Raw genomic sequence first — 15,766 nt, 5'->3', positions numbered from 1 at the left:
TTAACTAGGTCCTCCTGCTACAGACAGGGACACTGAGGTACAGTGAGGTTACGTAACTCTCCCAAGGTCACACAACCAGCGAATGTCTGAACCTGGATTCAAACCCGATTTGTCTAAATGGAAAGTCTGTTCTCTTTTCACAAGTATCTCTATTGAGTTCCCATTGCAGGGGTTAAGAAAGCAGGGAAGTTTCTTGGTGCCTTTGTGAAGGAGACACAGCTCGCCTCAGGGAGGTTGGAGGACTTGCTGAAGGGCATGCTCAGGGACGAGGCTGGTGTTGTCATCAGATCCAGGTCTCCTGACTCCCAGTCTGGAGGACATCCTCCCAGACCATATTGCCATTCCTATCAGACCATGTAATTTCTTTTTCTGATTGGGACATGAAGCCAACAGCCAACAAGGATCACAATCTGTCTGCCTGAAGTCTCCCTCTGTTAGGAGATGAAGGCTTTTTTTAAAAAAAAAATGCATTTCAATGAAGAACTAGGTTAAATCACGCTTGTGTGTGTTGACTCGGCCTGCATGTCCTTGGAGAAACTCCAGGTTCCTCTTCTTGCCCCCTGGATGGCAGACAAGACTGAGTGGCTCCAACAGCCTGGTGGCCTGCTCAGCTTCTGCTCCGTCTCACTACCCACCACTCTGCACCCCTTCCAGTCGCTAGCTCCTGGTCCCCACCAACATCCCCATCCAAACGCTGACCAAGTCTTCTCAGTTCCACATTCTAAACATTGCACGGCATCACTCTAGTCCTGAGTCATCTCCCAGCTGGATTGTCGTAACATCTCCCAGCATGCCCCTGCCTACAGCCTTCTCTAATCTGTCCTTCCCACTGCAGCCAGAGGCTTCCCACTGCTCTTTAAAGCCCTTCTGCTGCTCTCCATTGCCTTCCTGTTCCTTCTAGTTCAAATTCCTCACAGGCTGCCATTTTGGTCTCATCTCCTGCATCTGCAGTCCTTCAGCCATAATGCACCTGTTACAGCTCCTACAGCCCACCTTCCTTCCTTCCCTCTCTGTCTGAGATGCCCTCCCTCCAACAACCCACCCCAGGCAATCTGCCTAATTTCTCTTCAGTCTTAAAAAGTCAGTTTAGATGTCACTTCTGCTGTGAAGACTTCCCTGACTTACTAAAACTGTGTTTGAGCCTTCTCCTACCTCTATGTGTAGACATTTTTGTCTTCGGTATGTTCACTGCCATTAACACAACCCCTGTGCCTAGAACTTTACCTGGCTTATGGCAGACACTCACTGTGTATTTTTTTTTTTAATTGGAGTATAACTTCTTTACAGTTTTTGTTAGTTTCTGCTATACAACAATGTGAATCAGCTATGTGCAAACATGTATCTCCACCCTCTTGAGCCATCCCCTCTACCCCGTCCCATCCCTCCAGGTCATCACAGAGCATGAGCTGAACTCCCAGTGCGATACAGCAGCTTCCTACTAGCCATCTGCTTTACACATGGTGGTGTATATATTTTTAAATGGACATTTCCCATGGCTCTCTGGGATTCCTCCACAATAGGACTTACTATACAGATTGTAAGTGTCCCTTTCCTTTATCCAGCTCCCCAAGTAGACCAGAAGTTCCGTGAGTCATGGACCATGGCTTCTTGGTCAGTACTTTGCCCCAGTGCTTAGTAGGATTCCTGGAATGCACTAATGGTGTACTAATGTTTTTTTTTTTGTACTAATGTTTGATGAACAAGGGTTGGGTGTTGAGGGGAGGAAACTCTGGGTCTGGGCCAAGGGAGGGACATTCTGCCAAGAAATTCTTTTGCTTCCAACACAAAAGCATGTTGGAGGTGCTGACATAGAGTAGGAGAACCCATCAAATTGGACATCAGACACTGGCCACAAACTAAGTACAGGCCACCTCTGGAGGGACCTTCATCTCACTGAGATTAGTCACATATGGGATCCCTTAGGTGCACATGCTCAAATTCTTCTTCCAGGCAACTCCTTCTCTTTCCTTTGCCCTGACATCAGAGGTGAGCTAGGCAGGGGCAGTGTGGAATGTGTCCAGGTGTGGAGCACAGCAGTTTGTGATCCTGGGGAAGCCGTGTGCTGCACACCATCAGGTCGTGTGTGGGGGCGGTGTGGGGCGGCGAGGGCTGCACTGTGGCACATGGAGATGGCCAGGACTTTGGAAAGCAAGGGTTTTCTGATGTAGGGCAGAGCCTACTCCATTGGTCAGGTGGTTATTAAAGCAGACTTCAAGGTGACTGTGAGGGGACTCTCCCCCAGTTCTTACCGCGATCTCTACATTGTTGTACTGGATCTAGAATACTGGTCTAACACCTGGTCTACCAACTACTTGCCCCTCCCTCCAAGGACATCATCCTGCCCTCCATGTTTCCTGTTAGGTCACTGTTCACCCCTGAGCCATGAGGATGCAACCAACAATATGGACTAGCGCCGAGTCATGGACCAGAAAGGAAGCTTTCCTGCACAGAGTGTCGTGAGAACTCCATAAACTCTCCCCATGGTTGAAAGGAGGATGCCCACTTCTGGGGAGAGAGAGTCTGTATACAGAGAGTTAATATCATCCTTTTCCTTTCTTCTCCATCAACTATAATTCTTTCTCTGAGAAACTAAGTGTTCAGAAAGGAGACATGGGTCAATCCAAAGCAAAAGGGTAAAAGATAAGCAGAAACTGTCACAATCAGTCACAACCCCTTATGTAGTGACCTTGAAATGAAAATCAACACCCAGCAACCTAGAATTAATAAACAATCCCTAAAAAATCAAGCAAGCCAGAAGGCGACCTCTAGTTTCATCATGACATGCTTTGGGGCCCTTGTGGATGTTTTATGAGTAAGCCAAGAGGAAAAGTGAGTTGGCAAAGGAGACATAAAGGCAGAAAGATGCTCAGAGGATGAGTGGGAAGGCGGGGAAGATGGAAGGAGGCTGAGGGGAGAGAGACAGGAAAGGAGGGTGGGGTGGAGGGAAATAGAGGCGGGAAGGGAGGAACACATCCATTGAAGTAAGACGGAGAGACAGAAGGAGACGGGACAAAGTGGGGACAGGCAAAATAGCAGTGAGCGGAAAGAAGAGAAGGGAAGGGAGCTGGAGCACAGAAAGATGGAAGGTAAAGAGAGATTTGTTCTAGAGACCAGATGTGTGGTTGCCAAGAGGGTGGAGGAGGGAGGAGGATGGACCGGGAGTTTGGCATTGGTAGATGCAAGCTATTACACTTAGAATGGATAAGCAACAAGATCTTACTGTATAGCACAGGAAATTATATCCAGTCTCTTGGGATAAACTATAATGGGAAAGGATACTTTAAAAAAGAATGCATAAATGTGTATCTATACAAGTCACTTTGTGTATGGCAGAGATTGGCACAACATTGTAAATCAACTATACTTCAATAAAAATAAAATTTAAAAACCTAAAAAAAGAGATATATTCAGGGTGAGAAAGAGGAGACCAAGACCAAGTCGAGGTCTTTCTCAGCAGGCTCGGGATGAGCTTCTGGCCTGTGTGCTTACATACCTTAGATGATGGAAGACTCACTCTCTTGTTGGGGGCAGAGGAGAGAAAGAGAGATAGGTCAGCACAGATGTGGGTGGGTCATGGATCCAGGTGCCTGAGGAAGACTTGAGGTGTGGAAGAGGCATATGGGGAGGGGTGTCCATTGAGAGGGCAGGAGGTAAGCAGGACAATCCAGAGGTGACACCAGCAGAACCAGCCACATCTATCCTCACCCCAGGGTCTCAGCCCTCACCTGAATTGGAGACTACATTCCTGAGGTGCCTGGTAAATCCTGGCAGACCTGGGTCCTCTCAGCTGGATGTGAGCTGGCCCAGGGCTGGGGGAGGGGAAAGGGGAACCTGCCAAGGATACAGGCTTCTTCTGTGTAGGGCACAGCAGCTGTGGTGCCACCGATGATGTAGCTGTAGAAGGAAACCTCGAGGGTGTAGCAATAAGAAGTGTGGTCCAGCAGCCCGCCGAGGAAGCGACGGCCAGTTCCTGCCTTCACAGCATCCCGATTAAAGGACGTGCTGGACTGTGAGAGACAAAGAGAGGAGAAGAGAATCAGGGCCGGACACCTGCAGGCTAAGGGACCTTGAGCGAATCTTATAGCACCTCTGGGTCTCAGCTTCCTCATATGAAAAGTCTGATATGAATCCTAATTTGCAGGATTACTATAAGGATGGGTTACACAGACAATTAAATGAAAGCATCCAGTATGGTTCCTAGGTTAGTAACTTCCATTTACATCACTTTGATGACAAGGGTTCATATAGTCAAAGCTATGGTTTTTCCGGTAGTCACATATGGATGTGAGAGTTGGACCATAAAGAAGGCTGAGCACTGAAGAATTGATGCTTTTGAAATGTGGTGTGGAGAAGGCTCTCAAGAGTCCCCTGTAGTGCAAGGAGATTAAACCAGTCATTCCAACCTTGAATATTCACTGGAAGGAGTGTTGCTGAGATCCAATACTTTGGCCAGCGGATATGAACAGCTGACTCATTGGAAAATGATGGGAAAGATTGAAGGCAAAAGGAGAAAGGGGTGGCATAGGATAAGCTGGTTAGACAGCATCATTGACTGAATGGACTGGGATATAGCGGAGGACAGAGGAGCCTCTTACAGTCCATGGGGTCGCAAAGAGTCAGACATGACTTGGCAACTGCACAACAACAACAAAGAGAACAAATGCCAGAGGTCTGTGAAAGCAGACACCAGGGCCAGGGTCTGACTCTGGGAGGTGCTCAGTGGATTTCTTCTCTTGTTAAAGCTGGAGTCAGATCAGCTAAACAAAGGCCAGCTCCTCAGACAAGGCGAGTGTGATCCTCCCTCACTGACAGGTGACGAGCTGCTTGTGGGCGTGGGCAGAGCTTGTTTACGTCTGTCTTTATCACCCACACAAGACACAGCACAAGTAGGTGTTCTGTGAATGTTAAAGCAAGTCTAACTCAGCGAAAGACAGGGTGGCAATGGGAAGGAGGGGGTGATCTGGGGAGGGGACCTGGGGCTGGTTGACAGCCAACTCTTGACTCACGTAGGAGAAGTCCTCAGCGTTCTGGCAGAGGAGCTTGGGGAAAACCGCCTGCCTCTGGAACCGCTCTTCATCCTCAAAGATGTTGCCATACATGAAACCATTCATCATGGTGGAGTGGGCGTGGATGTCAATATAAAACTCCAGGCTTGTTTTCTGTTGAGAGAAAGGATAACAAATGAGATGTCAGGGCCACAGAGTTTGCCTTAAACACACATGTGCGTGCACGTACGCGCGCACACACACACACACACACACACACACACACACCATTTCCTTTTGAGCTAGCCCTCTGTCTACTCAGTTGTAGCAATGTGAGGGATTGAGAGCAGCGAGGATCAATTTCTCTTTATTTTGAACACCATCTGTCTTCAAGGTCTCAGAGCACTACCATTAGCAGTCCTCTTTCAAGTTCTTCTGAAGTAAAGCTACCTACCCAGAACAGTAAACACATTCATAACTAAAGGCTTTAGCAGAATTTGTTTCTCTGATTAATGAGAAATACCTTCAGGTAACATTATTATATTTACATTGGGCCTGCTAATGGTTTTGCCCCAGTTGGGTCATTTCTAACAGAGGGAGTCTGGGGTAAACTAAATCATGTACCCTCTTTGAAATTTTTATTTTCAAAATGGGTATTTTAATTCTAGTCTCAGAGACTTAGAGTGGAAATCCAACTCAGCAATGGTCATTACTATCATTTACTGCGTAGTTAATGAATGCCAGATTCTATTCTGGGAGTTTCACATAGGACATCTTAGCTAATTCTGCTATTAAACCTCATTTCATGATGCCACACCTACTCCACAGTAGTATATAGTGTATGGGAAAAGTAACTTTGCAATTTATAAAGATGATTGTAACTAGTCTTTCTCTGCTGTCTGCTCACATTCCCTATTTAAGGCACTCCCTACCTCGATACAGTATTATTTATTAAGCTTCTCATTTATGAGCTCCCTGAAAGTAGAAAGAGTGTCTGGAAAGAACCCAGTGCCTGTTCATGAAGGATGCTCAGTAGCCAGATGCAGAATGACTAAATAAACCACTCAGAGGGATAACTTCAGACACTGTAATGGACTGGCAGGAACTGGGGAACTCTCAGGCCCTTAGAGGGCTTCTCAGGTGGCTCAGTGGTAAAGAATCTGCTTGCCAATGCAGGAGATGCAGGAGACTTGGGTTAGATCCCTGGGTCAGGAAGATCCCCCGGAGAAGGAAACAGCAACTAACTCCAGTATTCTTGCCTGGAGAATCCCATGGACAGAGAAGACTGGTGGGCTACGGCCCATGGGGTCACAAAGAGCAGGACATGACTTAACAACACAGCATGCATGCAGCACACAGGCCCTTAGAACTTCAGTATCGCTCAAATCTGACTTTCTCTTCCTATATATCAGTCTGATTTATATCTGTTAATCATGTCTGAGAGTAACAGGGGCCTCCACTGAGGAAGGGACTTGTCCAAGTTCATGGCCTAACTGGGACTGAAACCCAGGTCTCCTGACCCGTTTGCACAGTTAATGTAATACCATCAATGAGCAACACTAAAAACAGCCAAGGCAAGACCTGGCCATCTTTCCATCCACTTTCTAGCATTCAGTCCTGGGAAAGAAGAAAAATCCATGCTTAGAAGAATTCTCTCTCTGTGGGACACTTTCAAACAAAGTTAAGACCAAATGAAAACCATGTTGCTTCTAGAATGTGGGCCTGATGATTGTCATTTCATTTGCCTCAGACTTGGAGTGAAAAATTGTGTCTTACCAAGCTCCCAGTTCTCTGGGTGGCATAAACTGCCTTCTGAGAGATACAAGATGCACAGCTCTCTGTGATATTAAACTCATCATTTTCAGCTTTGAAGGTGGAATACACAATGATTCAACAGGAGCCCTATAAAAGTCATCTTTGCAATTTTATTTTCTTCAATTGTCTGTTTTTTCCTCTGAGCTTTTGATGAGCTGCAGAGGAAAGGAGGCGGTAGAGAGATGACTTAAAAAAATGTGGAAGGAAAAACCACAGTTTATAGCTCTGAGTGTGGGCTCTATTGGAAACCAGTTTCTCTGACCTTTCCCAGATCAGCTCAGGTGGGGAGGTTGCCTGATTAAGGCCGGGAGTAAGTTAGTGAAGGAGCAAGAATTAGAACCTGGATCTTCGGAAAACCATTCTGGACTGGCTTCTACTGCCCCATCCCGACACCTAGAACCTGATGTGATTCGACTTTAAATAACCAGAAGTGAATAATATTGATTGATTTACATGGCTCAAAAGCCAATAAGAGTGACGTTTTATTCTTATGAAGCAGGGCAAAGGCTAACAGAGCTTTGCCAAGAGAATGCACTGGTCATAGCAAACGCTCTCTCCCAACACACAAGAGATAACACTACACGTGGACATCACCAAATGGTCAACACTGAAATCAGATTGATTATATTCTTCACAGCCAAAGATGGAGAAGCTCTATACAGTCAACAAGAACAAGACTAGGAGCTGACGTGACTCAGATCATGAACTCCTTATTGCAAAATTCAGACTTAAGTTGAAGAAAGTAGGGAAAACCATTAGGCCATGCTAGACCAGGTGTGACCTAAATCAAATCCCTTATGATTATACAGTGGAAGTGACAAATAGATTCAAGGGATTAGATCTATAGACAGAGTGCCTGAAGAACTATGAACAGAGGCTGGCAACACTGTACAGGAGGTGGTGATAAAAACCATCCTCAAGAAGAAATGCAAAAAGGCAAAATGGTTGTCTGGGGAGGCCTTACAAATAGCTGAGAAAAGGAGGGAAGCAAAAGGCAAAGGAGAAAAGGAAAGATATACCCATCTGAATGCAGAGTTCCAAAGTTCAGCAAGGAGAGATAAGAAAGACTTCTTCAGTGATCAATGCAAAGAAAGAGAGGAAAACAATAGAATGGGAAAGACTAGAGATCTCTCATGAAAATTAGAGATACCTGGGAACATTTCATGCAAAGATGGGCACAATAAAGGATAGAAACAGTGTGAACCTAACAGAAGCAGAAGATATTAAGTAGAGGTGGCAGGAATACACAAAAGAACTATACAAAAGAGATCTTAATGACCCAGATAATCACGATGGTGTGATCACTCACCTAGAGCCAGACATCCTGGAATGTGAAGTCAAGTGGGCCTTAGGAAGCATCACTATGAACAAAGCTAATGGCATGATGGAATTCCAGGTCAGCTATTTCAAATCCAAAAGATGATGCTGGGAAAGTGCTGCTCTCAATGGGCCAGCAAATTTGGAAAACTCAGCAGTGGCCACAGGACTGGAAAAGGTCAGTTTTCATTCCAATCCTAAAGAAGTGCAGTGTCAAATAGTGTTCAAACTACCACACAAATGCACTCATCTCACATGCAAGCAAAATGATGCTCAAAATTCTCCAAACTAGGCTTCAATAGTACGTGAACTGAGAACTTCCAGGTGTTCAAGCTGGATTTAAAAAAGGCAGAGGAACCAGAGATCAAATTGCCAACATCTGTTGGATCACAGAAAAACAACAACAATTCCAGAAAAACATCTACTTCTGCTTCATTGACTACACTAAAGCCTTTGATTGTGTGGATCACAACAAACTGTGGAAAATTCTTCAAGAGATGGGAATACCAGACCACCATCCCTGCCTCCTGAGAAATCTGTATGCAGGTCAAGAAGCAACAGTTAGAACTGGACGTGGAACAACAGACTGGTTCCAAATTGGGAAAGGAGTACATCAAGGCTGTGTTGCCACCTTGCTTATTTAACTTATATGCAGAATACATCATGCAAAATGCCGGACTGGATGAAGCACAAGCTGGAACCAAGATTGCAGGGAGCCATCTGTCTGTCTTCTTTGGAGAAGTGTCTGTTTAGGTCATTTTCCTACTTTTTGATTGGGTTGTTTGTTTTTCTGATATTGAGTTGTATGAGATGCTTGTATATTTTGGAAATTAATCCTTTGTCAGTTGTTGAAAAGATGCTCATTATTAGAGAAATGCAAATCAAAATTAAAATGAGATATCACCTCACACTGGTCAGAATGGCCAGCCTCCAAAAGTCTACAAACAATAAATGCTGGAGAGGGAATGAAGAAAAGGGAACACTCTTGCATTGTTGGTGGGAATGTAAATTGATACAGCCACTATGGAAGACAGTATGGAGATTCCTAAAAAACTAGAAATAAACCCACCATGTGATCCAGCAATCCCACTCCAAGGCACGTACCCTGAGGAAATCAAAATGAAAAATACACATGTACTCCAATGTTCATTGCAGCACTATTTACAATAGCTAGAACACGGAAGCAACCTAGATGTCCACTGAAAGATGATGGATAAAGAAGTTGTGGTACATACACAAAATGGAATATTCAGTTCAGTTCAGTTGCTCAGTCATGTCCGACTCTTTGCAATCCCATGAACCTCAGCACGCCAGGCTTCCCTGTCCATCACCAACTGCCGGAGTCTACCCAAACCCACGTCCATTGAGTTGGTGATGCCATCCAACCATCTCATCCTCTGTCGTCCCCTTCTCCTCTTGCCCTCAATCTTTCCCAGCATCAAGGTCTTTTCAAATGAGTCAGCTCTTTGCATCAGGTGGCCAAAGCATTGGAGTTTCAGCTTACTTACCATAAAAACGAACACATCTGAGTCAGTTCTAATGAGCTGGATGAACCTAGAGCCTATTATACAGAGTGAAGTGAGTCAGAAAGAGAAAGATAAATATTGTATACCAACGCACATATATGGAATCTAGAAAGATAGTACTGATGAATTTATTTTCGAGGCAGCAATGGAGAAGCAGACACAGAGAAGAGACGTAAGGACATGGGGAGAGGGGAGGAGAAGCTGAGATGTATGGGGAGAGCAACATGGAAACGTACATTACCGTATGTGAAACAGACAGCCAATGGGAATCTGCTGTATATCTCAGGGAATTCAAACAGAGGCTCTTATCAACCTAGAGGGATGGGATGGGGGGGAGATGCGAGGAAGGTTCAAGAGAGGGCACATGTGTACGCCTATAGCTGATTCATGTTGATGTTTCACAGAAAACAACAAAATTCTGTAAACCAATGATCCTTCAATTAAAAAATAAATAATATTTTTAGAATGTGTTTAAAAAAAGATTACAAAGAGAAATATCAATAACCTCTGACATGCAGATGACACTATCCTTATGGCAGAAAGTGAAGAGGAACTAAAGAGCCCCTTGATGAAAGTGAAAGAGGAGAGTGAAAAAGCTGCCTTAAAATTCAACATTCAAAAAACAAAGATCATGGCATCCGGTCCCATAACTTCATAGCAAATAGATGGGGAAACAATGGAAACAGTGACAGACTTTATTTTCTTGGGCTCCAAAATCTCTGCAGATGATGACTGCAGCTAGAAATTAAAAGATACTTGCTCCTTGGAAGAAAAGCTATGATCAACCTAGACAGCATATTAGACAGTAGAAACATTACTTTGCTGACAAAGGTCCGTCTAGTCAAACTATGGTTTTTCCAGTAGTCATGTGTGGATGTGAGAGTTGAACCATAAAGAAAGTTGAGTGCCAAAGAATTGATGATTTTGAACTGTGGTGTTGGAGAAGACTCCCGAGAGTCCCTTGGACTGCAAGGAGATCAAGCCAGTCATTCCTAAAGGAAATCAGTCCTGAATATTCATTGGTAGGACTGATGCTGAAGCTGAAGCTCCAACACTTTGGCCAGCTGAGGCGATCTGACTCATTGGAAAAGACCCTGATGCTAGGAAAGGTTGAAGGCAGGAGGAGAAGGGGATGACAGAGGATGAGATCATTGGGTGGCATCATTGACTCGATGGACATGAGTTTGAAAGTCTGGGAGTTGGTGATGGACAGGGAAGCCTGGCGTACTGAATTCCACGGGGTCGCAAAGAGTTGGACATGACTGAGCGACTGAACAGCAACAATCTTATCGTATATACTTAGTAATTTTATCTCCTCTTTTTCAGTTTTTATGCTTCTAATTTCTTTTTTGTATCTAACTGCATTGGCTAGTACCTCCACAACAAATTTAAAGGATCATCTATTTTCTCTAATTTTTTTGGCCATGCTGCATGGCTTGTAGGATCTTAGTTCCCTGACTAGGATTGACCTCAGGCCACCACAGTGAACACACTAAGTCCTTACAACTGGAGCATCAGGGAATACCCAGAGATTATTTAGTTTCTAAGATCTCTTCCCTCTCTGAGAGTCTAGATTTTACCTGGAGTAGAAAAGGGTCTAGGAAATTAACCTGCACGGGGTGTGAGCTTGAAGTTCTAGTTCTTTTTCTTCTTCATCGCACATATTCAGCACTTTGCTGGCAATACCAAAGACCACAGATACTAATTTCATCACCATCCTAATTATGTTTTCTGCCTAAACTGGCCTTGTGGGCTCATGTTGGTCCATTAGAACAGAGCAAGGAAGGCAAGCAGAGTTCCTAACTCTGGTTCTAATGTTCACATAATCTGTAACCATGAACAGTAGCAGCTGTTCACTGAACCTCAATTTCTGCATCTTTAAAAGTAGCTGTTGGATGAGAGAAAAGAGATACCGCTTTCTTAAACTGTCCATAATTTCTTCTCACATTCTGTTAAAATGGAAATGGCAACCCACTCCAGTACTCTTGCCTGGAAAATCCCATGGATGGAGAAGCCTGGTAGGCTACAGTCCATGGGGCTACAAAGATTTGGACACAAGTGAGCCATTTCACTCACTAATGTTAAAATAAATCCCTTCATCTTCTGCAAACAGCTTCTTGCTTGGGCCTTGATGTCAGTACTTGTTACTGTACAGGTATCCTTGTGCACTGTATGGATATACTTGTGTCCTGTAGAGGTACACTTGTCTACTTGTTACTGTAATCTGGCTAGAAAGTATGTCTGTCTGCCTATTAGCATATTGAGGCACAGACCAAGTCTGACCCCATTCCATCATTTCTTTCTTGTTTTACTACAATAGCTTCTGACCTGATTTCCTTGATGCTTCAGAACAATCTTTTAAAATATAAACAAATAATGGCACTTCTTTAACTGAAACTGCTCTATCTCTCCCTATCGCTCACAGGATAGACTCCAAACCCCTTCATATATTATAAAAGGCCCTGTGTGATCTGGCCCTCTTCCTCTGCTTACTATCAGCTCTCATAACTTCCTGTCTGATACTCTATACTTCAGTCCTATGGAGCTGCCTGGAGTATTTCAAACCTCTAGGCCTGTGACTTTCATCTCCATATTTACACATAATGAATATCTCCTCTGCCTGAAATATAAGTTCTCTTTATCTGCGTAACCCTGAGACAACCTTAAGACTTAAGGCAAACTAAGGAGATGCTCACCAGTTCCATATCCTTTTCCTGGACCCTGGACAACATCTCTCAGTCTCCCTTGGTATTTGGTTGGGATCAAAAGGGGTGTGGGCAGTGGTAATAAGTGTCACTTCCAGACCTGGCCATCAAACACAAACACAATTGCCCACATTCTTGCTTTTGTGCATGGAAGCTACATGTAAAATCAATGATATCGTAATAAGGAAAAAGGCTAGTTCGCTGAGTCAACACTGGGAGGAAAATTGCCAGGCAAGTCACTTGACCTGCATCAGACTGTAATGAATCTTTACTGTATTCAGCCGTTGAGATTTGGGGACTGCTTACTATAGCATCTAAAATTGTTCACCTGACTTGTACAAAAATATTAATTCAAGTAGCCATTTTTATCCCTCAGGGATGAGTGAACAGCCCCTGTGTGCTCTCACAATTCTCTCTCCTGGCACTGACCACATGGCATAATCATGCTTTGTTTATTTCCATCTCCCGTTAGAATGTGAACTCTTTCAGGGAAGGGACCATACATTCTTGGTTTTTTTAAATTCACAGGACCAGAGCAAGCCCTGGTATATAGTTGGTTATCACTGGAGGTTTAGTGGGAGAATGAATAGAAAACGAATCAACGAACTGATGGAAGAATGAGTGAATTAAATGAATGAACAGCTGCATCTGAACTTTTTCCCAGCAGTCAAATGAGGTACTTTTTTTTGTGGCTATGTCAGAGCAGGGGGTGTGCTGCTAATGCAGGGCCCTTAATTACAATTTTGGGACTGAGAATAGAATGAGGGGACAGCATCTTTGTTCTTTCCTTCCAAACTTACAAACCTTAATCAAAACCAAGAGATGAAGGGCTGTCCCCTTGCCAGCAGCCAATAGCTCATTCTGCAACAGGGGCCTAAAGAGTAAATTAAAATCAGTGCCAATAAAATTAAAACTACCTTAGGGCATATTTGGAACATAATTTAGTGTGGAGTTTGCTTCCTCCTAGACACCAGGGAGGAAATGAGTTTTTCCTTTATTCTATATTCTGAGCTGCTTCACCTAGGCTGGCACAAGCCAAAGTCTGAGCCTGGTGCTGCTCTGTGGGGCTGCCTCCTCCAACTTAGGGCAACACTTCAGGGCTTACCACATATTCAGTCTAATGAAGGAAGGGAAACCCAACCCAGGAAGGGCGGAGGGACTTATCTCAGCTTTGGAGACGAGACAGAAACTGAAGCTTAGGCGAAGATGAGGGCAGTTGAGGAGGGACAGCAGCTTACTCTTCTCTTTGTACAGAGGAGGGACTGAAGCTCAGGGAGTTTAAGTAACTTGTCCAGAGGGATGCGGCAGGAAGGAGCAGAGACTCAAACCCAGGCTCTGGTTACAAGCCCACAGCCGCCATCCTGCCATGCTTGCAGGAGCTCCAGTCCAGCAAGGCAGTCGCCCTCATCACAGGAAGGAAGCCCCACGTAGCCCCCTTCATCTCTCAGCTGGGGACTGAGATCCAGCTGAGATCCTACCAGGTTTAGCCTCTCAAATAGGTGGGGAATGAGGGAGCAAAGAGGGTTAGAGAATTTCCAGATGACTCTTCTGCTAAACTCTGCCCCATGGCAAAGGCATGGACCTCAGGCTGAAAAGCCCCAAATCTATTCTTTTTATTATCAACCAAATTATCTCCTTATCTATTTATAAGTTAAAAGTAGATATTTATGGAAGTCAGGGTGCATGTCCTAAAGAAGGAAGGAGAAATTTTCAGAAAAATACAGAATCTTTCCTTAAAAACAACTGAACAACTCCAAGAGACAAAACAATGTCTTTTATCATGCAGAGCCTGGATCTCTGAAGTGACCCAGTGAAGGCTTCCCTCCTCACCAGGAGTGTGGCCAGACTGAAATTCCTGCTGCAATGAATCGATGCAGACAAAAAGAAACACAAGAAACCCAGGCAGCCAGCCCAGAGGACCAAGGAGATGGACTGTGGCCCCCTCCTCACTCTCTAGCCTTGCAAACCACCCCAGCACACACAGGTCCTCCTCTTTGTACTTCTGTGTCTGAATTCCTACAGGCAGGATGCCTACTCTCCCTCCCTTTCCCCTCCTGGTAACTTTTTGCTAATCTTTCACTGACAGGCCCAATGGCCCCTTGTCCATGAAGCCCTGCTTAACTCTCCCAGGGACAGTAGCTCTCTTCTTTGTACTCCTACAGATTTTTAAAATACCCTTCTATTAAGGCATTTATCAGGCTTCCCAGGTGGCAGTAGTGGTAAAGAACCCACCTACAATGCTGGAGACTTAAGAGACACGAGTTCGATCCCTGGGTCAGGAAGATCCTCTGGAGGAGGGCATGGCAACCCACTCCAGTATTCTTGCCTGGAGAATCCCATGGACAGAGGAGCTGCAGGGGCTATAGTCCATGGGGTCACAAAGTCAGACACTACAGAAGTGACTTGGCACACAAGGCATTTATCATTCAACTTATTCATTCATTCATCTGACAAATATGTACTAGGAACTTAGCATGCTCCAGGACTTGGGGGTTAATAAGAGAGATGAGGTTCCTGCCTTTGAGGAGCTGGCATCCTGGTGGGATGACACACCAGGAACAGCAACTAAGCAAAGTGATGGTGGATTGTAATGCATGCTAGGAATGCAGGAGGTAAGCCACAGGATGGTGAATGAGCGAGTGGATGGAGCAGGGTCTATTTGATACAGTGTGATCAGGAGGGGTTTCTGATATTTGAGCTCAGCCTTGAAGGTGATAAGAACACCCATTCAGTGAGAGAATTCTGGGCAAATAAAAGCCCTGAAATGAGGACTAGTATGACATTTTCAAAGACTGGAGTGAAGGCCAGTGGCTGGATCATGGTTAACACTAGAGGTGAGACTGGAGAAGCTTATAGGGTCCAGCTCACACAGGCCAGAGTCAGAGTTTGGAGCATATCCTGTGTCCAGTGGAGGCCATCTCAATAGGGGAATGCTGTGAAAGGATCACCTTGCTTATTGTGTTGTTAATGGATTTTAGTGGTGCATAGATGGCAGTGGATGAACTGATCTAAGAGATCATACTAGCTTGAATTGGAGTTATGGCATAGAGATGAAAAGAGAGGGACATATTTGATAAATATTTTGACTACAGCTCCACAGGACCTGTACGTGGTTTATGCGCAAGAAGAATCAAAGAAGGATCAAGGGTTTGTGACTTGAGCAACTGAGCAGATAGTGGTTCTGCAGAGAGATGGAGGAAACTGGGATGCAGACCAGTTGGGGGAGCGGTAGGGAAATCAAGAGTTCTGATACAGATCTGTGCATTTGAAAGGACTATCAGATACCAAGTAGGGAGTTAAATACATGAAAAGGGAGCCTCAGGGGAGGAGACTGGACTAGAGTTGTAAAGGTGGGCATCATTAGCTTGGAGATGCTACCTAACATCACTGGGAGAAAGTGTGGATCCAGAAGAGATCC

The 15,766-nt window shown here is 44.7% G+C and overlaps 1 protein-coding gene across 1 annotated transcript in view; it reads right to left on the bottom strand.

The window, feature by feature from the left end:
* The window catches only part of AGBL4 (AGBL carboxypeptidase 4), a 1,406,543-nt gene that overhangs the window by 45,514 nt on the left and 1,345,263 nt on the right, over positions 1 to 15,766 (bottom strand). Inside the window, exons 10-11 of the mRNA XM_043876377.1 lie at positions 5,007 to 5,159; positions 3,845 to 4,007 (exon numbers count right to left, since the gene is read on the bottom strand). Coding sequence (XP_043732312.1) covers positions 3,845 to 4,007; positions 5,007 to 5,159 — 316 coding nt within the window. The remainder of the gene's footprint in view (positions 1 to 3,844; positions 4,008 to 5,006; positions 5,160 to 15,766) is intronic.

This window comes from Cervus elaphus, chromosome 20 (assembly GCF_910594005.1).
Source record: "Cervus elaphus chromosome 20, mCerEla1.1, whole genome shotgun sequence".
NCBI classification, from domain to species: Eukaryota; Metazoa; Chordata; class Mammalia; order Artiodactyla; family Cervidae; genus Cervus; species Cervus elaphus.
Note: the sequence above shows the minus strand (reverse complement) of the source record. Positions and strands in the feature narration are given on the sequence as shown.